The 22060-nt window shown below is 40.4% G+C and overlaps 2 protein-coding genes across 3 annotated transcripts in view; both read right to left on the bottom strand.

Annotated features, from left to right (window-relative positions):
• Nucleotides 1–17702, bottom strand: part of LOC135697232 (synaptopodin 2-like protein) — a 58259-nt gene extending 40557 nt beyond the window's left edge. The window contains exons 1-2 of one of the 2 annotated variants that reach the window (XM_065216863.1): nt 17318–17702; nt 2101–2252 (exon numbers count right to left, since the gene is read on the bottom strand). In XM_065216863.1, coding sequence (XP_065072935.1) covers nt 2101–2252; nt 17318–17500 — 335 coding nt within the window. In that variant the 5' untranslated portion in view covers nt 17501–17702. Of the gene's footprint in view, nt 1–2100; nt 2614–17317 lie in introns of those variants that run through there. The other variant, XM_065216862.1, reaches the window with a different exon arrangement.
• Nucleotides 17703–18126: 424 nt separating this feature from the next.
• On the bottom strand, nt 18127–19880 carry LOC135697219 (uncharacterized). The gene is made up of 5 exons (XM_065216843.1): nt 19416–19880; nt 19298–19353; nt 18956–19032; nt 18833–18888; nt 18127–18557 (listed from the first exon to the last, which is right to left on the bottom strand). The coding sequence occupies exons 1-5, from the start codon at nt 19754–19756 to the stop codon at nt 18170–18172; spliced, it is 918 nt and encodes a 305-aa protein (XP_065072915.1). The 5' UTR covers nt 19757–19880; the 3' UTR covers nt 18127–18169.
• Nucleotides 19881–22060: the final 2180 nt, after the last annotated feature.

Below are 22060 nucleotides of genomic sequence, written 5' to 3' on the forward strand. Positions count from 1 at the left end.
GGTACACACTTAAAACAGATTCGCGAGGTCGGTAGAAAAAAATACTGAGCTGACACGGCAATTCATAATTTTACTGATATTTCGGCAACAAAAATATTTTTCCCGAGATTGACCAAAAACATTTCCGAAATTCGCAAAGTAATTCGCTGAGCACATCAGTAAATAAAAATAATACCGAAATCAACAATCGCATTTACTGAGATTTCGGTATTGGCCTCATCCATTGCCGAATTTCGGTAATACAGCTGTCACTTTTTTCCACCCGCCATTTTTCAGAAGATCAGAAGTTAATTATTGTCTGTGTCTTTTGCATCGAAAACAACTTTAAAAAACCCAAAACGTGGACTAAAACGCTCGAGGAAGCAGGATCCGAACCTACGAAAGATGAACCCACTCCATGGTATAATCCAATGGATTGATGTAAGATCAAGATTGTTCTGTTTTGTTTGAGTGAAAATAATTCTTGTTTGGTTTAAACTTTCAGTCCGACAAGAGTATGCCGACGTCAGCAATTCCCCAAATAAAAGTTGTTGGGGAGGAGTTCGAGGTAGGGGAGTGCTACGTTATTTAGGATAACGTGGTCGTCGGAACAGGACCGGATGTATTGTAGGCGATCGTGCTGCTCTGTAAAGCGTTTACGGTTTACAGAGTAGCATGTTTGCCGTCTGATAAGCTATTTTTTGGCTTTTTGCTTGAACTTTAAAATTAACCAAATGAGATACACAAAATAATAGATATACAAAATTATAATCCCATTGCATTGTTTCTTATTTGCAACTATTTTCCACATGACAATCTTTTTATTTATTTTTTTCTTATTCTTTAACGTAAGTAAACAAAATTGGAAAAAAATGCCGAGATTCAGTATGTTTTTTACCGTAGGGATGCTTTTGCCGAGCAATCAGTTGTTTTTTTACTGAGATTTTCAGCAAAAATTGACAACCGTGAATTTTATGATTACCGAGATCCTCGGTAAATTTGCTGTTTGCCGAGATGGTTACCGAGCACTCAGTGGTGCCCATCTCGGCAATTGTTTTGCCGAGATACGGCGAAAAAAACTTAGTGTGTAAGGAAGCAACTTTCCAGGACAAGCAAAAATCTGGACGTAAACCGACCGAAATCTGGACCGGGAAATCGTGCAAGCTTTCACTCGAATGAAAAGTGCTTCGGTTCGAGACGCGGCTAAAAAAGTGGGATCCTCGAATAGTAACGTCGAGCGGGCCAAGGAAAGAATGGATCTAAAGACGTATAAGAAGCAGAAGAAGTCAAGCGGAGTGAAAAGCACATCGATAAAATAAAAATTATTTCAACTAAAATTTCACAGAATAATTTGTAAATATTTACTGAATAAACTCGGTAAAAATGACATTTTTTTTATAAATTACAGATTTTTTGAAAATCGGTACAGTTAAAAACCAAAATAACCCACTAACGACAATCGATTTTACTCTTGTTTTGTATGTTAAACATAGTGTCGGAAGTAGTGCGCTGTAATAGCACAATGATACGCACTACTTCCGACACTATATTCAACGTACAGAACGAGAGTAAAATCGATTGTTGCTAGTGGGTTATACTGGTTTTCAACTGTACCGATATTAAAGAACATTCAGCTGTTGATTTGGATTTGGTGAGATTTCTGTAAAAGAAAATACAACTATGTACCTTGAAACACTTATTCAACAAAAACAACACAATCACTTTCGCTTGCAGGGCACTCCCTTCGGTAACCTTCGCCGAAGTAGGCTACCCCATTCCGTATCAAAAGTATTTTCTGCTCTGCAATTTAAATCAGTTTAAATCCCAGCAAGCATGTCATCCGTTCATTTCACATTTACGCTATCACAAATTCGCTCGAAACTTGATATAAAATATTTTAAAAATAAATCCCACTTGTCACACACGCTCGCAATCCTGCTCGGAAGCAATCTTTCTCGTTCAAATATCTCAGTCCATCATCACTCAACAACTCAATCGCTATTTGCGTTCCATCTTATAATCACACTTGGCTTGTCAATCATGCAACTTCTAGGTACACTCACTGCCTTCCACGTCCATGCACTCCAAAAGCTCAGATCAGAGAAAAATGTTCGTCCTTACTTGGTCACCACCAGGTGCAGCTGCTCGCCGGCTTGCTTGATGACGGATTCGGCCGTGGCCAGGCGCATCGCCGACGCATCGGCTCCGTTGATCGTGACGATCTCATCGCCCAGCTTCAGTCCAGCCTTTGCCGCCGGGCTGCCCTCCTTGACCTGGCTCGGAATGAGAAAACGTTCACGAATGACCCGCACCGACAAATCGTCCGTTTCGAAGGGGATAATGTTGCGCTTGAACAAGGGTCGTTTGTAGTAGCCGGGAGCATCGTCCCGTTTTACCGGTCCCGATGGAACGTCGTCGGCCGTCGATTCCTGCTGCTGCTCCTCAGTGGCACCGGAAGCCTCCGGGGCCAACTTCGGTTCCTCCAGAGCCATTCCGGTAGCTCTCAGGGGAAGTATGCGCGGTGAACTTGATTTTACTTCGAGGGTAGCGAAAAAAAAATTCTTCTTCAAACACGAGCGCGCGCGCGGATCAACGGATCAGAACGGTATCAGTTTTCAGCTGAACAATAGACGCAAGACTGAAACGCGAGGGCGAAACTCGGACATCAGATCGCTGCCCTGGGCCTGCTACCATCATCATCATCATCGTCGCCGTCGTCGTCGTATTTTTTTTTCTGGTTATATTTTGACTGTTGTTCGGATTTTCATATTTTTAAAACAAATTTCCTGCTCTCCTCGAGTGTGCAATCGGCAATCGGCAAAACCCCTACAATTATTATCAAGGGGGTGCCATGGCTAACCAATACCGCGAAACACGAGACACGAGTTTTCGGCGAGCGGGAAAAAGAGAATCAGAATCTCATCACAAAATAAATATTGTAATACAAAAACATCTATCAAACTGCTTGTGACGTCAAGTGGTCAGTGCCGCGCGGATTAATTTATTTGAATTGTTTCGAATCAGCAATCCCATTCCTCTGCAGATCGGGATTACTTTTTATAGGGCGGGCAAAGTTTCCGCAATGGACGCAAAAATTCGCTTGCGCCGTTCATTAAATTTTCTTTAAAAGTTACGACATCAACCAGACGAGGACCAGCTCACACGACTGTCAGCTGTTGTTGGGAATGGGATGGCGTCTAAATTTAAATCATAAACACTGTCGCGTTCGATTAGCATCCCCGCGTTCCGAGAGAATGGTAATATGTGTCCATTCATAAGCTCCGCCGGAGAGATCACTTACTGTAGTGACAATGTGTCACACCGTCAAGCACCATCTGTTTCAAAATTTGGGTGCGTTTGACGAAGTGAACTTGAACGTTGTGTAACTTCAATTCGACAGTGAGCATTAGAGTGATGCAAAATTTGAAATTTTTGCTCCACAATACTTAAACAATTCTAAATCGGATCCTGACTAACCTCTCAAAATTTGAACCCATTTGGTGGGAAACTGAGATGGCACAAACCATTTGAAGTTTGTATGGGAATTACTATGGTAAAGCCAAGATTTTTGTTCATGTCTATCTAATGATTCACCATATCGGTCTGCTTTAAAAGTTTTCAACTGTGCTTGTAGGTAATTTTTTCAGCTACAACTTTGCTGAAGACCACTTTTTGATTAAATGCAAGGATCGAAAGTTATCAATGGTTCAATGCGCTGATGTCTTATGATCATGCTCAATCAACTGCTCAGCAGGCAATATTGGTGTTTCTGGGGCGTTGAATAGGACACAAAAATCATGGCTACTATGTAACACTGCAAAATACAGTGTTGCCTACAGAGCAGCTGCTTGATCATGTCATAAGTTTACCAATCTCTTAAATAATTAATAACTTTTTCCTGTCTCGTTTTACATAGAAACGATCTTTAGCAAAGTTGTAGCTGAGAAAATTTTCAATAAGAATGGCTATCGAACTGTTTCGCAGCTCAATATGGAAAAAGACTCGAAGGCAATGAACAAAAAGTTGTGATTTCCCATAGTAATTTACATGTAAACTTCAAATGGCTTGTGCGAAGTCTGTTTCTAACCAAAGGAGTTGTAACTTTGAGAGGCTAATAAGGACCCTATTTGAAACCATTTAAGCACTGTGGAGCGAAAAAGTCAAATTTTGCATCAGTCTAGTGAGCATGCATAAGGGCGTAAACGCGATGATCGATTTTCTCTTTTGTTAATAACTCGCTAGATTTAACGTTTCTCGGTGCGTTTGATGTGTTGCTTTTGATAGCCAATACAACCTGTTACAACTCTGCATTGAACAAATTCTAGAAAATAGTTACGCTTAGCTGTAACAAAAGTCATTGTTTACAAAAGCTGTTACGTCCTAATTCCAGCTCTATCTAGATTTTTTTCAATGCAGAGTTGTAACAGGTTGTATTGGCTACATTCTTATTAACAAAGGAAAAAATCGAAGAAGAGAATCGATCATCGCGTTTACGACCTTATGCATGCTCACTGCCGACATGTTTGAGATCTGGATCTCGAAAGATTTTCCCGGGCATGAATAAAAAAAAAACTTGTTTTTCTAAGAGATTTCCGATATATGAAAATTCCTATGTAGCTTTTCCCTTCTTCGAAGAGTGCTTACTCGTTCTGGCCTGGGTGATCATCGATGATCAACCAGTGTTTTTCGTGTATTTTGAGAACTTCTACCGATTGGATATACGTAAAACTTTGCAAAAGTATTGTTTAATGATTATTTGAACTAACTCTTTGATTATTTTGGTGCCATAATAATTTTTGATATTCTAAATCATGCTTCGAAAACGACCAATTTCCCATACATTTTTGTATGGTGTCCTCATCATTATTTTCGAAGAAGAAAATCACATTGTCATTTTTAGGCACATCCTTTCTTAGACTTATATTGTAACAGTGCTGTTAATGTTCATATCATTCGATTGAAAATTAACCAAACAATCAATCAGTTCTGCGAAAACTACTTTTCTCGTGCCCATCATTTGAATTTGTCTCCCTTTTTATGGCACAGACCTGTTGGTCCATATTTAGCCACTTTCTCAAACGAATCTCATCGTCACTGTCAATTGAGTCACTCACTGTCAATTGATATACGGCAGTGGTCCCGAACAGACATGTCGATCCGATGTCGGATCAATGCAAGACCAATTTAAATCCGATGTCTATCCCATGTCGGGTAAATTTTGTGTTTAGGTCGGGTCAATGTCAATATATCACCCATTCCAATGAGGTCTCTTTGATAGCCGATAACTGCTTTTCTCATTTTCATCAAATATGTTCAATTAATTTTGCGTATTTACAGCTCAGGCTTGGGAATTGTCACGTTTGTCATTAACGCACGGCAAGATACATTAAAAAATGTTCATCCTGGAAAATTCTCTTTTTTTTTCCTTGATTTGTTTTCCGTCGATCTTGTTTTCCGTGCTGAGAACTAATCCTACCGACGCCAGGGAGGCAGCTTCCACACCTGCAGCCTACCTATTGACCCATCAACTCATGAACCGGGGACCAACGGCTTTACTTCCCGTGATCAGAGATGTTATGCCTCAGAACATCCCGGCGGCGCCGACTGGGATTGAACCCAGGCCTGCTGGGGTGAAAGATAATCACTCTAGTCCTATGTCAGTCATACTTTTCCATGTGACAAAGTACGACAGCTCACACTCTCGGCTCTGAGTTCAACACAACTTTATACCATAGAGAAAACCAGAAGGCCCCTAAGAAACGTGCTCAACTTTTTGGCTCAGCTCTGGTACTATCTTCGGTACCAAGCTAATCAATGCACCCCTCGATACATAAGAAAATCCACGAACCCCTCATTTCTGTCAAACTTTCATAGCGAATTGGCGTTGACGGCACCGTCGAAAAATTTGCTCTTCCAGCAAATATTGACAGTTTCTGATGGGAACTTTCGGTGGAGTGAAAGGATAGTACAAAGTCCGCCATATTTCACGCACAGTCTGACGTTTGCTTATGGATTTTCTCATAGGAGTAAAGAGCTACAGAGTCGCCGTCAACGCCAATCAAAACAAACATAGTGTAGCACTAGAATTTCGACTAGAATGGGGTTCGTTAATCGATTTACTTGGGACCAATAGGCTAGTCAAGTAGTACCCCAAAGGAAACCTCTTCGTTCATGTCCCAATGTATGGCTTCTGGCTCTTTTCTTTCGCCAACGAACCAAATTTAAATTGCCATTTAAAAAGGAACATCACGACAAAAATCCATCCATCCATAATACGGGCGTCTGAAAATACGAGAAAAAGTCTGAAATTTCCTTCAATATCGGTATTTTAGGAATCGGAATGACGTGTAAAACCCATAAATCGACGTCCGACGCCATGTTGAAATCCAAGATGGCAGCTTCCGGTTTTAGAAAAAGTGGGAAATACTTTAAAATACCTTCAATATGGGAGAGTCCGGATATCGCTGTTCGACACCATTTTTAAATTCAAGATGGAGGTTTCAAGTTTCAGAAATAGAGGGGAATATTGTCAAATACCCTTCAATATGTGAATTTTCAGATTTAGGATGATGTCTAGCGACCGCAAATCATTGTCCGACGTCATATTGAAATCCAATATAGCGGCTTCCGATTTCAGAAAAAGTCAGAAATACTGACAAATACCCTCAATATTTATATTTTCGGAACTGCGATGACGTATAAAGACCATAAATCGATGTCCGATTTTGAAATCCTGGTGGCTTACGGTTTCAGAACAAGTGCGAAACACTCAAATACTCACACGTGTAGAGACCGGATATTATCATAGAGGTAACTCTAAGACTAGAAGGTCCCGAAATAACGTGCTCAACTTTTTGGCTCAGCTCTGGTACTCTCTTCGGTCCCAAGCTAATCGATTCACCCCTCGAAACATAGGAAAAACCAATAACCCCTCATTTTATCTGTCAAACTTTCATAGCGAATCAAAACAAACATTGCGTAGTACTAGAATTTCGACTAGAATGGGGTACGTTAATCGTTTGCTTGGGACCAATAGGCTAGTCAAGTAGTGAGCCAATTTAAAATCGTTAGTTTCGTATTGATTGTTAATATTATTGTCCGACGTCAACGTCATTTTTGAATCCAAGATAGGCTCTTTTGATGCACCATCAATGTAGAGTGCGCCATGCGATTTTGAGAGAAAATGTCATCCAAACCATTTGTTTGCATTATAATGACGATTTTAAAAACTCAAAATAATGTATATGTTATTGTACATCTTGCAAATGTCCAGCGGAAGTGGTATTATTTTACAATTATCTACAGATCTGAACTGATTTACAGCTCAAAAACAGCGCATTAAAACCCCGGAAGATCATAACCGCTGCGACAGTTTTATAAATCTTCGTGTTTTTCTACACAAATATATGGAAGCACCAGCCGGATCATTGCAAAATCGATGCAGACTACAAAATATTCCACGTAGATGATAATTTGAAGCACTTGCGGTTGATAAATTAATCAGGAAAGGTGAAAATATTTCCCTCTCCCTACACTCAAAGATATATTAAATCCAAAAAGCTTAAAAAGTATGCAGATTCCCGCTTCACCTTATTGAGTCCGAGCCATGATTACTTCGGCAGTAGTCATACATGATTAAAATCGAAATAATCTTTCCAGTTTTAAATTTTATTCTTTTTCAATACTAATACATAATCAAAAAATTATTAAAATTCAATCAAAAATTATTAAAATAGAAACAAAAATGATTTAAATTTATTCAAAAAAAAGATAATCTACAATCTAATCAACCATGATTAAACTGGGATTAATATCAGATGCTTATTTTTTAGAAATAGAGGATTAATTTTTAATCATTCGATATGATTAAACTGAGTTTAATGTCCTATTGATTAAATTTCAAGCAAAATGGGAATAGTTAAATTTATCAGTGTATGCTTCGCGTCGAAATTTTCGCCATCATCACTCTTTTGAGGGTTTCCCTATTCACCACCAGAGGCTGAAACGATCACTTAGTTTCTATAATCTATAATAGGCCTTTTTAATAGGTCTTTTTAATGGGAACTAAACGATCGATTCAACCTCTGGTGGTGAATAGGAGAACGTCAAAAAGAGTGTTGTGAGCAGACATTTTTGCCTTGAGACATAGGAAGCGGAACACTTTTTTAATTTTCCTGATAAATTGATTCATCTGAGATGCTTCAAAACTTAATCTACAGTTGAAAAATTTAATTCTGTAACGTTTTTGAAAAGATCCTACTGGTGTTCAGGAATAATTTTGTTGAGAAAAATAGAATATTAGAAAAGTGCCTCAGAAGTTATGATCTTCCGGATTTCTTGTGTGCTAATAGTTAAGGTACAAATCAATTCAGATCTGTGGAAAATCGTACAATAAGACAATTACCGATGGAAATTGGCAAGATATTGAATTAAAAATGCTTTAATTTGCGTTGTGAAAATAGTTATTCTGATATAAACAAACGGTTTGGTTGACGTTTCTTCTCGAACTCGCGTGGCGCACTCTACGTTGGTGGTGCATTAAAAAGGCCTATTACCGATAGAAATTAGCAAGATATTGAATTAAAAATGCTTTAATTTGCGTTGTGAAAATAGTTATTCTGATATAAACAAACGGTTTGGTTGGCGTTTCTTCTCGAACACGCGTGGCGCACTCTACGTTGATGGTGCATTAAAAAGGCGTATTGGATTCGCATATGGCGACTTCCAGTTTCAGAAAAAGGGGGAAATACTGTCAAAAAAACCGTTCAATATTTGTAGTTTTTTAATCAGGATGATGCCTTGAGACCGAAAATCGATTTCTGACGCCATTTTGATATCCAAGATGGCGGTTTCCAGTTCCCGAAAAGGGAGAAAAACCGTCAAATATCCTTCAATATGGGTATTTCGGAATCGGGATGTCGTCTAGAGATCGAACATTAATGTCTTCAAATTCAAGGTGGCAACTTCCAGTTACAGGACGCTAGGGACCGGCAATTGCTGTCCAATGCCATATTGAATTCCATGACGGCGGTTTCTGGTTACAGATAAACTGGAAAGTACTGTCAAATACCTCCACAATATGGGTATTTTCGGAATGAGGACGATATGTAGAGGCTGAAAATCGATGTCCGACGGAATTTTTTATTCTAAGATGGCAGCCCTCTGTTTTTATAAAACTCTTATACACTACAATAGACGGACCGATGGCTGACGCCATTTTTGGAATCCGGCATTCCGGTGTCGTCCTCGTGCCTAAAATGTCCATATTGTAGGATATGTTACAGTTTTGACGTAGACTACGTCTTACGGGAAGGCACTGGGGGTAAATCGGTAATCTAAAATTGCGACCGTCACGAAAAGGTGTAATTTTTTGAACGCTATAAGCTTTGTCATTTATAGATGAAATTCAAATCCGAATACACCAATCAATAGGAAATACCTTTCGTAAGCTGTTGCAATAAACTTTTTTTTTCAATTTTTCATAAAAAACTGTTTTTAAAAATGGACAAATAAAAATTGATAATTTTATCACTGTTTTCATGAAATAAACGTTCTCCTCAAACCCAGTCCTCATAATCAAGTACAATTTGGTTGCGCATCGTTTTGTTTGAATCTGTGAAACTATATAAAAGCGCTGCTGTCGTTCTTCCGCTCATTATAGCTTCGAACGGCGTAGGAAGCAGAAGCAAATACAGGAAAAGGTGGAATTTCCCTTTGCTGAACATAATCGCAGTCGAGCGTATGCTGCTGTTCGCGAATCCGCTCATTTTTGCATCGGACGGACGGTAAAAGAGCAGGAGTCAGCGGTAAAGTAGCAGCGAACGGCGTGATCACCTTGATGGCAACCAACGATGAAGTGGAGTGGGGGAGGAGAGGATGTAAACTATGTGAAGATCGAACCAATTGGTCCTTTTCAGGACCACAATTTTTTTTACAAAAAGAGTTATTGGACTGTTTGGGTCCCGTTATAATACGAAACGCGACAAATGTATTTTTTGTAAAACAAACCCCCCTCCTTAACTAACCTATAAAGAGACATGAAAAATAAATGAAAAGTTTCTGGGTACCTCTTTATATGCAATTAGATTAACATCTGAAGTCCATCCTTTTTTACATATTCTGCACAAAATATATTTTCTGCTCCGCCCCATTCATAAAAAAACGGCGGGAAATCCTGGCAGTGGCGGGGTTTGGAAAATATTTTTTGTGCAGAATATGTAAAAGGGGATTAACTTCGGATGTTGATCTAAATGCATATATAGTGCAAAATAGAGAAATAACTCTATCTACTACTTGCAATTCATGCATTATTTCTCAGAAGTGCATGTTTGATAACGAAAAACTTCTTGGAAGTAAAATAAGCAATTATTGAGAAATTGTGGAACAGCGAATCAGTGGTATTTCTCAACGTTTGAGTGCAAATTACGTGCGTAATTACCGGAAGCGCGTGAAGGATCGTTAGGCAGACGTTTCTCCGAAACGACCCAAGACTACTACAGAGAGAGCTCGGTTATATCGGGCCAACAAAAAAGCAGTCAGAGGTAATGCGTCACCATCTACTGGTTGGGACGCTGCAGAATGTCCTTCAACTCGAGGTAGGAAATTCACATCAATAATTAACAACCTTTGGAACTGCATACGTTCGACACGTAACTATGATTCATACTAATGAAACATTTAACAAGTGGGATAACCAGTATACGAGCTTCTGCTCTGACTTTAAAATTTAATTACTGTTACATAGGTTACTTCTACTGTATTTTAAATCAATATCACTACACAGCTTAACGTAGTCTACGTCAACCCTGCGGTCGTGTCTTGTACACAACCCCACCATTTTTTTCTGAAATCAATGGCATCTTGGATTACAAAATGGCTTCGGACATAGTTTTTCTGCATCTACCCGTCTCCTCGGTTCAAAAAATACCCATATTGTAGAGTATTTTACTGTTTTTTCACCATCAGAGCCACCATCTTGAATCTCAAAACTGTCCGACGCCATTTTCCGAAAATATTCCTATTATAGGGTATTTGACAGTTTTTCTGAAATTAATGGCCGCCATCTTGGATTAAACAAAGGGCATTAGACATCGATTTTCGGGATGTACGCGTCGAACCCGTTCCGATAATACTCATATTATAGGGCATTTGATAGTTCATCTGAAACTAATGGCCACCATCTTGGATTCCAAAAATTCGTCTGACATTGATTTTCGGCATCTACACTTCGTCTCTGTTCCGAAAATATCCATATTGTGGGTATTTGACAGTCTTCCAGAATCTAAGAGCCGCCATCTTGGATCAAAAAAATGGGGTCGGACATTGATTTTCGGCATAAATATCGTCACCGTTCCGAAAATAGTTTAGGTGCAAATCAGTTCAGAAATTGTGAAAAATCGTAAAATACAACAATTACTCTCGCAATTACTGATGGAAATTTACAAGATGTTCATTGAAAAACTCTTTAATTTGCGTTGTGAAAATCCTTATTCTGATGCAAACAAACGGTTTGTTTGACGTTCCCTCTCGAACTCGCTTGGTGCACTCTACATTGGTGGTGCATTTAAAAGGTCTATGGAAATGCGTTGTTTTCTGGCTTTTAAATCAATTCATACCAAAAAGTTATGAACAAGAAATGTGGCAACCTATGCCTTCATGATTTCTTGCAACACTGCCAATACAATCAAGATAGGCGCTGCTCGATTGGCTATGGCTTTGACAGTTCGTTTGGCTTAAAACCAGCCAGTCCGCTCCTCTCTTATACTAGACCCTCTCTAGTGTAAATGTCTAGTCGGAATGCTTTCTTTGCCCCGAAAATTTGATTTCACTACCACAGAAAAAGTGCCATCTGTTGCAACACAACACTTTGGATTATGTTCTATTCCCACCTAATCTGCTCACCGTCCGAAAGGTATTGGTCACCTGAACAACTTTAAAGAAGGCAAAAACTTTCTAGATGGCCAGGATCTCAAGATATAGCTTAAGCAGAAAATAGACATTCACACTAGCGCCGCGTAGTGAGAAAATTATGAACTGCTGTCCACCAACCGTAAGGCCTTGATCCATTGAACAACTTCGCTCAAGGCAGTAGCTTTCTAAATGTCTAGGATGACGAGATATTTCATGTTTGAACCAATTAAGCCAAATCCCATATGCTACGTGGACTCCATATATGCGGTTTCCATTATAGGCCGTCCGTATGAAGTGCACTCTTGGAGGGAATGCTGTATCTTGTTTTCATAGGCAGTGTTGCTAGAATTCGCTAGGTATACAACGGCCATTGGCAAATGCAAGTTGGCTCCCGTGAGAAGAACTATGAAAGTGATGATGATTTAAAAAATTTCCACGAGTGCAATCGTAAAATGCTTTTATTTTGCAAATGGCGCAAATTTTTAAAATCTGGTTGAAATTAAATTATTGTTTCTATATTATATGACTTTTCAGTAGCCCTCAAGTTTTGTACTAACGATACTAACCGGATTTTATTGAAGTAAATTGTTCGTAAAATAAATGCATTTTAAAATTGCACCGCACGGGGGCCAACTTTGATTTGCCAATAAAGTGTGGGAACTCAGCTATGAGTAAATTTGCCTCATGTTCTTCCAGGAATATCCAGGTTTGTGCAGGAAAAAAAATCCCGAATATCAGAAAAGAAAAGATTGGATTCACTCAGTCTATTGGTACTTCTCCTAGACTGAGTAAAATTTTCGTTAATTTTTCTCATTTTCCGGAAGAATTTTTGCGGTTTTCCACAGAAAAACATGAGGCAAATTGACTCATCGCTGCGTCCCGACACTTTTGGCGATTATAAGTTAACTAAACTCAAATTTAGGTCGTTGTCATTGCCCGTGTAGATTGCCAAGGCAGTTGGTTTTGAATCCGTTCCTCTTTTATCCTAGACCCTCACTTCTTTCACCCATCTTTTGCTAGACCATTTTTAGTTTAAGCTTTCAATTTTTCAATAATTTGTTCCGCAACTATCTCGAGAGCGAAAAAGTCATTGTTTGCGTTTGCGACTTAGGCCCTTATTAGAGTGAATTCAACTTTCTCAGCCGCTCTTTGATCTATAGAAGACGTGTCTCTTAGCTCCTTTATAATTACAGTGAACTCTCTACAACTCGATATTGAAGGGACCATCGAGTTATTGAATAACGATTAAACGCTGTCCAGACTGGAGAGTTATAACATGTTATAACGGTTGTCAACTAATTCCAACACAGAAACCAGCATCAAGATAGCGCTATAACATGTTATAACTCTGTAGTCTGAACGTACTATTACATACAAAATCGCTATCATAACAGCCATGAAATTCATTTTTACTATGGTTCTATAACTCGATATCAAGTTATTGGACTTCGAGTTGTGGAGAGTTGACTGTATTACGTTTGGAAACAATTGGGTCCCATTGTAAGTAATGCCTTGTTCAGACTGGAGAGTTATAACATGTTATAGCGGTTGTCAAATAATTGCAACACAGAGACCACCATCAAGATAGCGCTATAACATGTTATAACTCTGTAGTCTGAACAAGTCATAACCGACAAACACGCTATTCATTAGGGTGGCTCAAAATATCGATTTTGCTACACTCAGTTCAATCGATTCTAAATCAAATCGTGATCATTTCCCAAAATTTGAGCTCATTTGGTTGATCTCATACAACACTGGTCCTTTGAAGATTATATGGGAATTGCTATGAGAAAAGTGAACTTTTAATTCTCTTGCTGAAGACTTAATTTTAATAGAACCTCAGGAAAATTAGTTATTAATTAATTAGGAAGGTGATTCTTCTGACATGCTAATTCAACTGCTAAGCGTCGTTCTATGTCATATTGCAAGATGTAGTGTTGCTCTGAAAGCAGTCGGGGGAAGTGGGGGGATCTAAAATTGGTAACATGTCGGCACTTTCATTTCCTTGAATTCGGCAGTGGCCAGAAACCCAATATAGGTTCACTCAGAGTCGATGTTATAATAAGAGTCCCGCCAAGAGTGAAGCCAGAAGTACCAATAAAACTGTCAAGCGGGGTACCAAACAAGCAAAGTAAATAAACATTATTGTTCCCACAGCCAGTGAACTACAAGTATTGCATTTATTACTGACAATATTTTAGTAATTTTAGATGAAAAACATTTATTCGCTTTATTCAGTACATTGTGGTATTTATAAGATATACCAAGCACTTGCTTGAACCTTTTTCAGGTTCTATAATTGTTTTTGTCTCCCAGAAGCTCCGTTATCGACATGAAATTTTTCACTTCTGAATGAAAGTCATCCAATGCTAACGCAAAAAATCTGGTTGCCGTTTACTCTGACGAAAAATAATTCACAAATAGTAGTCATTTTCTCTAGGCAGGACTCTTATTATAAAGCAAACCCCACACGCATCAATATATTGACGCGAAGGGGAATTATTGACAATAATATTGATGATGTGAATTCAGAAATATTGTCAATCTCGATATATTGACGTCAATATAGAATGTATTGACAATACGATTATTGTCAATAAAAGTAATCGTGTAGGGTCCACTTAACATCGACTCTGGGTTCACTCAGTTTTGACCTAAGAGCAACCGTACCAGTCTTTGCCATTTGCGGCACTATTTTACTCACGCACAGCGTTTCCATTTTGGCTTACTCACTCCTCTCCACACCGGTCGTTGCTATCAGAGTCATAATTTAAGTTACCGTTTTCCACACCGGCAAAACAAACTTTTGACGTTTATTCAAAATAGCAACCGGCTGATGCGTTGCTAAATTTATGAACTCACTACTTCCCAAGGTGAGGATTGCTATTTCCCCCACCTGAATAGCAACCCCCGGTACGCAAGTAGCGTTATGGTAGAGGTAGGTAAATGTGCCTTATTTACTCATTGGTACGGTTGCTCTAAGAGAAAGAGGAGACAACTGGCTTATTTTTGACTGTGATGTGTTCTTGTTCTCTCGCGGAAACAACCGTGCAAAAACTATTTCATTGTGGGGACTGCCAAAATACAAGAAAATAGATTCCCCCGTTTCTATACGTTCGTCCGACCAATCAGGCGCTGGTTCGCGTTTGACAGAAAATTGGTTCATAAAAGTCCCCCTACTGTCTTCTCTTCCTCTTCGGTTTCGACAGGCTAATTTCCCATACATGTTTAGATTGAATATCAGACATAATACAGATATTCGAATGTCTATAATTCTCTCAATGATTACTTTGATTGTTCTAATTCCGACTTTAACAGTAGTTTAATAAAAGTCTAACTGTCTATAACGCTGGCCAGACTGAGCAGTTATAACATTATATAAGTCTATCTTGATAACATTTTTCTTGTCTATAATTAAAATAATACGAGGTGTTTAGGAAGAAAGGGCTGCAAGTGACTTTGATCGATTCTCTTCATCGACTTCCTCTTTCGTTAATAATTCAGCTGCAAACACATTCCTTGATTCGTGTGCCATTCTGGATGCTAGATGAGAACCTTCTATATCAAACTATGTGGCAGAAATAGCGCAAAATCTGTTTATAAAGCTGTGGCTATCAAAAGAGAAAGTCGATGAAGAGAATCGATCAAAGTCACTTGCAGCCCTTTCCTTATAACCTCCTCATATGTTATAACCATAGAATAATACCATAGAGGTAACTCTAAGCCTAGAAGGTTCAGAAGAAACGTGCTCAACTTTTTGGCTCAGCTCTGGTACTCTCTTCGGTCCCAAGCTAATCGATGCACCCCCGAAACATAGGAAAATCCACGAATTCCTCACTAAACTCGTATCATTGCGAGAGCGTAAAATTATTGACTGCTTAGGCTGAGTGTGAAAGCACCGCACTATTGCCAACAGGTTGGAAACTAACGATTTTAAATTGGCTCACTGCTTGACTAGCCTAGTGGTCCCAAGCAAACGATTAACGCACCCCATTCTAGACGAAATTCTAGTACTACACTATGTTTGTTTTGATTCGCTATGACAGTTTGACAGATAAAATGAGGGGTTATTGGTTTTTCCTCTGTTTCGAGGGGTGAATCGATTAGCTTGAGACCGAAGAGAGTACCAGAGCTGAGCCAAAAAGTTGAGCACGTTATTTCGGGACCTTCTAGTCTTAGAGTTGCAGTGGCTCGTAGTACTAGAATTTCTACTAGAATGGGGTACGTTAATCGATTTGCTTGGGACCAATAGGCTAGTGAAGTAGTGAGCCAATTTAAAATCGATAGTTTCGTATTGATTGTTGGTATAACTTTGCTTCTTCATGTCCAAATGTAGAAAAATAATTATCTATTGTTGATATGGCAATGACTAACAAGAATTTTATTGCTACGATCAGTTTGGTAGCATATCATGAAACATATAAATGCGAAAAAATGTCGTTATAGGGTAAATTGATAGATAAATATGTGCAAGAAAAGAACGCCAATTTCATCACAACAACAACAACAGCAACAGGCTTGTTTATTATTGTCATGATTACCACATACTATTTTTTTTTTCAACGTTTGAACAACTATAACCAATAATAATAATATTCCAAACTAATTCTCCGAAATCTCTACACAAACTGCGCGACCTCTAATCCTTCATCAATATTTACCGTTTTTTGTACAGTCTCATATTTTGGGGTTATGAATCGAACTGCAGGGTGGACTATCAGAAGTTCATAGCTTTTTCAAAATTAAATACCCTAATGTTACAAGGGTGTAGTAATAATTATTGACAAGAAAAACGTCATCAAGATAGCCTTGTTACATGTTATAACTCCGTAGTGCGAATATAGCATAATAGTACGTTCAGACTACAGAGTTATAACATGTTATAGGGCTATCTTGATGGTGGTTTCTATGTTGCAATTATTTGACAACCGTTATAACATGTTATAATATGTCTGTGCAGCGTTTAAGCTGCAAAATAGCAAAGTAAAAATCTGATTGCAATTAAAATTCAAAAACAGATCAATTCTCCCATACAGTAAATATCCATTTTCCATCTGATTGCTTGATGATGATTACACAGCGCAAGCGCCACACAAATCATAATCACTTGCACGCAAACTTGCATGCAACTGCGCACGAATCTCAACCGCTTTCGCTTGATCCTAGGTTATGCACGACGCGCATTCAAATCACTCGAAAGTGTGTTACAAATGCGTGCTGATGCTGCGAAGAAAACCGCATCACTCGTGCAAAAAGACAGACGACAGATGCGGCGACGGTTCCCAAGGCTATTTTTAGCCGGATCAGCTTCTTCCCGTAAAATTTCGCACGTCTACCAGATGATAACCGACCGGCCGACCGCCCGACGATGCTCCCGTACTATTTTGACGACCCGAAGTTCGTCGTCCGTCGCATTTCCTCTCACCTGAAACACCGTAATTGGCATTTCGAAATCGGCTCCACCGGTAATCCGGAATCCGAGCGCATTTTCACCGCTCCCATGGCTGCCGCTGCAGCTGCTGCTGCTGCTACCACCTGCACCGCCACTACTGTTGGAAGCGATCGTCAGCACTGGAATATTGCGTTTTTCGATCACAAATTCGGGCATTTTCACACAGATGAATGCGATTACGTATTCCCGTGTCCTAGTTTACCGGTGCAATGATCTTTTCCGCGGATTATGAGTCTTCAAATGTTGCGATCTTTAGGAACACCGAATCTACACACTCGAGTAAAGTCCAACGACCCCTGCTTCTGGAAGCGCACTTCCGTTGAAACTTTCACCAGGAAAATGAAAAAGAACCGACTCCGACGGAGCGCGATCACGATGCGTGTGTTAACCGTCCCGTATGCAAAGAATATCTGATCGTACAATCGGCACTTGTCAGCAGACACTTGCAGATGCAGTACTCGTTTTCAGCCGCCGCCGTCGCCATCGCCGTCGCCATCGCCGCCGCCTCGTGTCGATCGGTAACGGGGACAACGTGCTTCCTCGTGTCTCGCTTGCCTACTGCGATGAGTTCAATTCGCAATCGATCGGCGATAAATTTAGAACTATGCACTCTTGTCTCTTTGTGATCCTCTCGAGTCAAAACTATCTGCCGTCTAGATTTAGGGACATGATGATTGGGTTCGGAAAGGAATTCGAAGGAGTACTAAATAGTATTTTTTTTTTTGCAAAATAAATGGTAGATATGTTTATTATTTACATGTAAATATCAAACATTGCGCGAATGTTCAGTCACTTAAGCCTAGATGAGTTACGGATACGGTTATCTTACTCTGCAGCATCTTCCTGCGATTCTTGCGTAGCGTCCACCTCCAGGACTTCGGAACTTATTTCCTCCTCGTTCGCCGTCAGCAGTTCCTCCTCTTGCTGCATGAGTTCCTCGATGTACTGGTCAGCTTCTCTGGCATTTTGCGCTTCCTGTGCTTCTAATCGTGTCTGCTCAGCTTCGAATTTGGCGAAGAACGCCTCCTCCTCGACTCGTCGTTCCTCTTCGGCCTTCCGTTCTTCCTCCAGGCGCTGTTCTTCGGCTTTCTTGTCAGCCGCTGCCTTTTCATTCTCCAGATGTTGCTTGTATTCGGCTTCCGAGACGCGAAGCTTGAGTTCCCGATCGCGCTTCTCCTCCGCTACGCTTGGCACCATGTAACAGTTGGATTCCCTAAAAGGTGCAAATACAAAAACGGAAACTTAAGTACCAGCGCCTATCGGTAGGCAAAACCAATGCATAGGTCCAACAACACAATGTATTTGTTTTCACCAATTTGAAAGGGATCGTTGCCAAACGGTCCCTCCTCGTCAGTTCCGCATTCGTTACCGCATCTGGGGCTATTTTCATCCGCACCCACGAAGTCAGTAGTGAGTCTTTGTCATCTTGGATCCGTAGACGTCTTCGTCGTAGTCGTCGACGACGGTGTCATCGATAGGGATACTTACTTGTAGACTACCTTCCTGCGATCATTCCATGGCCACAGTCCATTCCACTTGCCCGGCTGGAATCGAAGGGGTTAATTATAAGCATACTGAGGACAGTCTTGGAAAGGTGAAGATCGAACTTACATTGCGGTTAGCTCGCCGGCGAGCTTCCCAGTCCAGCATTGCCCGATCGGCTTCGCTCACTGAGGAAAAGAAACCATCTTTCGATCAACAAGAGTGGATCACTGTTCCTTGGGATGACATGGATAGGTGGGATGGGATAGGAGGTTGACAGGATGAGATAGTCTCGAGGGTCGGATGAGAGAGAGAGAAGGAGAGACAGAGACAGCATCTGCCAGTGCGCTTTGGTCACCAATCACGTCTTCTTTTGTCTTGGTACGGTTCGATAAACAATGGTTTGTCCGAATGAAGCGTGATCTGAGACACTTAGATGGTTGATCAATTCCTGGAACATAGATTACTTACAAGGTTTGAACCAATAGTCCACAGTCATCTCATCTTCGCTTTCTTCTTCCACATCACTACAAAAAAAACGTAACCATTAACCCTCGTACCACTGGGTCCCTTTTAAAAAAAAACTTACCCCCTCACGAAGATCTTCACCGTCCTTCCTGATTCCGCGATCAACTCCTGAGCCTGTGCCAGGGTCAGCTTATCCGCCGACGTTTCGTTAATCATGGTAATCACATCGTTAACCCGAATACCGGCCCGTCTCGCCAAACCTTCCCGTCTCACCGAGATCACCGTCAGCGGTTCGTACTGATCAATTCCTCCGGTCACCTCAAAGCCCCACAAATTGTCCACAAACGACATGACCCGCTTGTCCAGCGCCGTAGTTCCGCTAACCCGTACATGGTACTCGCAGTTCTTGAACGACTCGATCGGCGGTAACGCCATCTCCTGGGCATCTACTTTGACATCCATCGTTTAGCAGCCTGCAACCCACTAACCTAGTTCACTTCTGAGCGACACACCGGTGTTCAACGCTTCGATACTTCCTCTTGCACCGCCCGCAGTAGATCGATTAAATTTTACCAAACAATTGAAAATTGCTTTAAAATACCTATTACTCAATGTCATGCAGCACGACGGCGACGAAGACGAATACTACGAAGCCATCCAATCGGAACGACGAACGACGGATCTTCGGCACATCCGGCCGGATGCCGATCTTTCTGCATTCGGCGATTACACTCATCTATCCATTATCTAACTTTGTTTTGAGTAGGTTTGATCGATTTCAATGCAACTGTCGGTCATCGACGTGCCAGCGCTCTGCACCCAACGTTTCCACCAGCTGCGAAGCGATGTTCCTCAAACGATCTTCATCGGCTCGAAGCTCCAATCCGCACGAGAAGCGCATTCGGTGCTTGATAAAAATAATCGGGCAAAAAGGCTTCCACCATAGATAGTTAGTCACGTTACTACAAGCATCCGAGCGAACGGAAATATCAGGAAAAAATTCTCTACCGGTAGTGCTACCGCGCAGCCGGTCGTCCAAAAATAGCCCATCCGTTGAAGAATGATCCATTTGGCGAAGTGTTGAAAGGGGGTAATTTCACTTCCTTCCGCTTACAGGGAAACGCATCAGGTGTCTGTCGATAATTACGGTATCATTGACTTTGTTTGCCGGGGAGGAAACGCCTACCGGTAGGCAATTTAACAACACTGAATGTTGGCATACAGAGACGCGACGCGAACGGGCAAGCGGCAAAGATCGAGGTTGATCGTGGCGCCAGTCGCTGTCTGCCTCTCCGATCGTTGCGTTCCTAAGAATATGTGTGTGCCTCGGGGGGGATGAATGAATTTTCATAAACAAATACGACCAAGCTGTGGGCCGGGGTTTGTCCTTTGCAGTTGCATTCAATGCTCTTCAACGTCCAAAGGGTGGCTGCTATACATCTCGTGAGGCGGTGCTTTTGATCTGATAGAATGACATGTAGAGATGCGGCATGTAGGATCGATCTTGTAGTGGGACATCCAATGCGATCAAAGTCATGCTTCGATAAATCTTTGACGTTGTCCGTATAAGCATAAGTATTTTTATTTTTATGTTGAAGTGTGTTTACTCAAAGACACCAACAGTCAAGTTCGAGTTTCACAGAAGACGTATTTAGGAGGAATAAATTTATTAGCTTCAGCTTCAGGTGAATACCGTGAACCCCAGTTAATATGAACGACACTTCGTGCATATTACCAGATAACAGATACAGGACTACAGGAAATTCTCCCTGAAGAAAAGGAATCACTAGGAATCGGGATGTATTCAAGGAGAGGCAACATGTTAATTCTCTTGAATAGTACCAGGTGGATATCATCCTGATTCAAGCAAGCAAGGTGGATCATGAAAGTAACAGTAGCGCCATGCAATTTCATTCTGTTGACATTGCTCGTGGATTCATTTGGTGAGTTCGTTCCTACTTATTAACACTTGTGATTATGATGGTCAACAGTGTTGAATGGTCACAAACAACTGCAGAATCTGGTGAGAGCTTACCATTTATTTTATTTAAATATTTGTACAATAGTCGTTTGATTTAGGCACGGTTCGATTTTAGCATTTTTTCCCAGTAATCAAAGGATCACATTTTATTTAGTCCTTATTACTTTTTATGACTTGATAATAGTGACAAGACTCGAGTAGTGACCACCGCACCGTTCTGCATTTCTATATTGTAGATATATTTCAAATCAAAAATATTGTTTATTTTCATAGATTTCACATAATCCTTTTCCCTTTGTCCTTCTCCTTTTCCTTTCAATCTTCTCTTTTCAGAAAGCGAGTAATGGCGCTATATCCATAAGTCATAAAAGGCTAGGACAAGAGTTAGTGCTCATGTCCCAACCGTCAGAAGAAAATGGAGCATCACTTAACCTTTCTAGCTTTGGTGCTTCCAACGACCAACCAATCATATAATTACCAAAATAGGAACGTACGGTACGAGATGTCCACGTTTCATCCATTTATTGGATTCTGAAGCATCGATGTTTTCTGAATCATCTTGTCCCTTATAGTACGTTCAGACTACAGAGTTATAACATGTTATAGCGCTATCTTGATGGTGGTTTCTGTGTTGCAATTATTTGACAACCGTTATAACATGTTATAACTCTCCAGTCTGGACAGCGTTTTAAACGCTGCACAGTAGGCCTGGCCGTTTTTATATGTGTGACGCATCTTCGATGTGAAACATATATCAAATAGACAAGAAAAATGATGTAGGTACA

The sequence above is a fragment of the Ochlerotatus camptorhynchus genome, unplaced genomic scaffold, assembly GCF_037179485.1.
Source record: "Ochlerotatus camptorhynchus isolate MF236.1 unplaced genomic scaffold, CSIRO-AGI_Acam_v1.1 ptg000069l, whole genome shotgun sequence".
In the NCBI taxonomy this organism is placed as follows: domain Eukaryota; kingdom Metazoa; phylum Arthropoda; class Insecta; order Diptera; family Culicidae; genus Ochlerotatus; species Ochlerotatus camptorhynchus.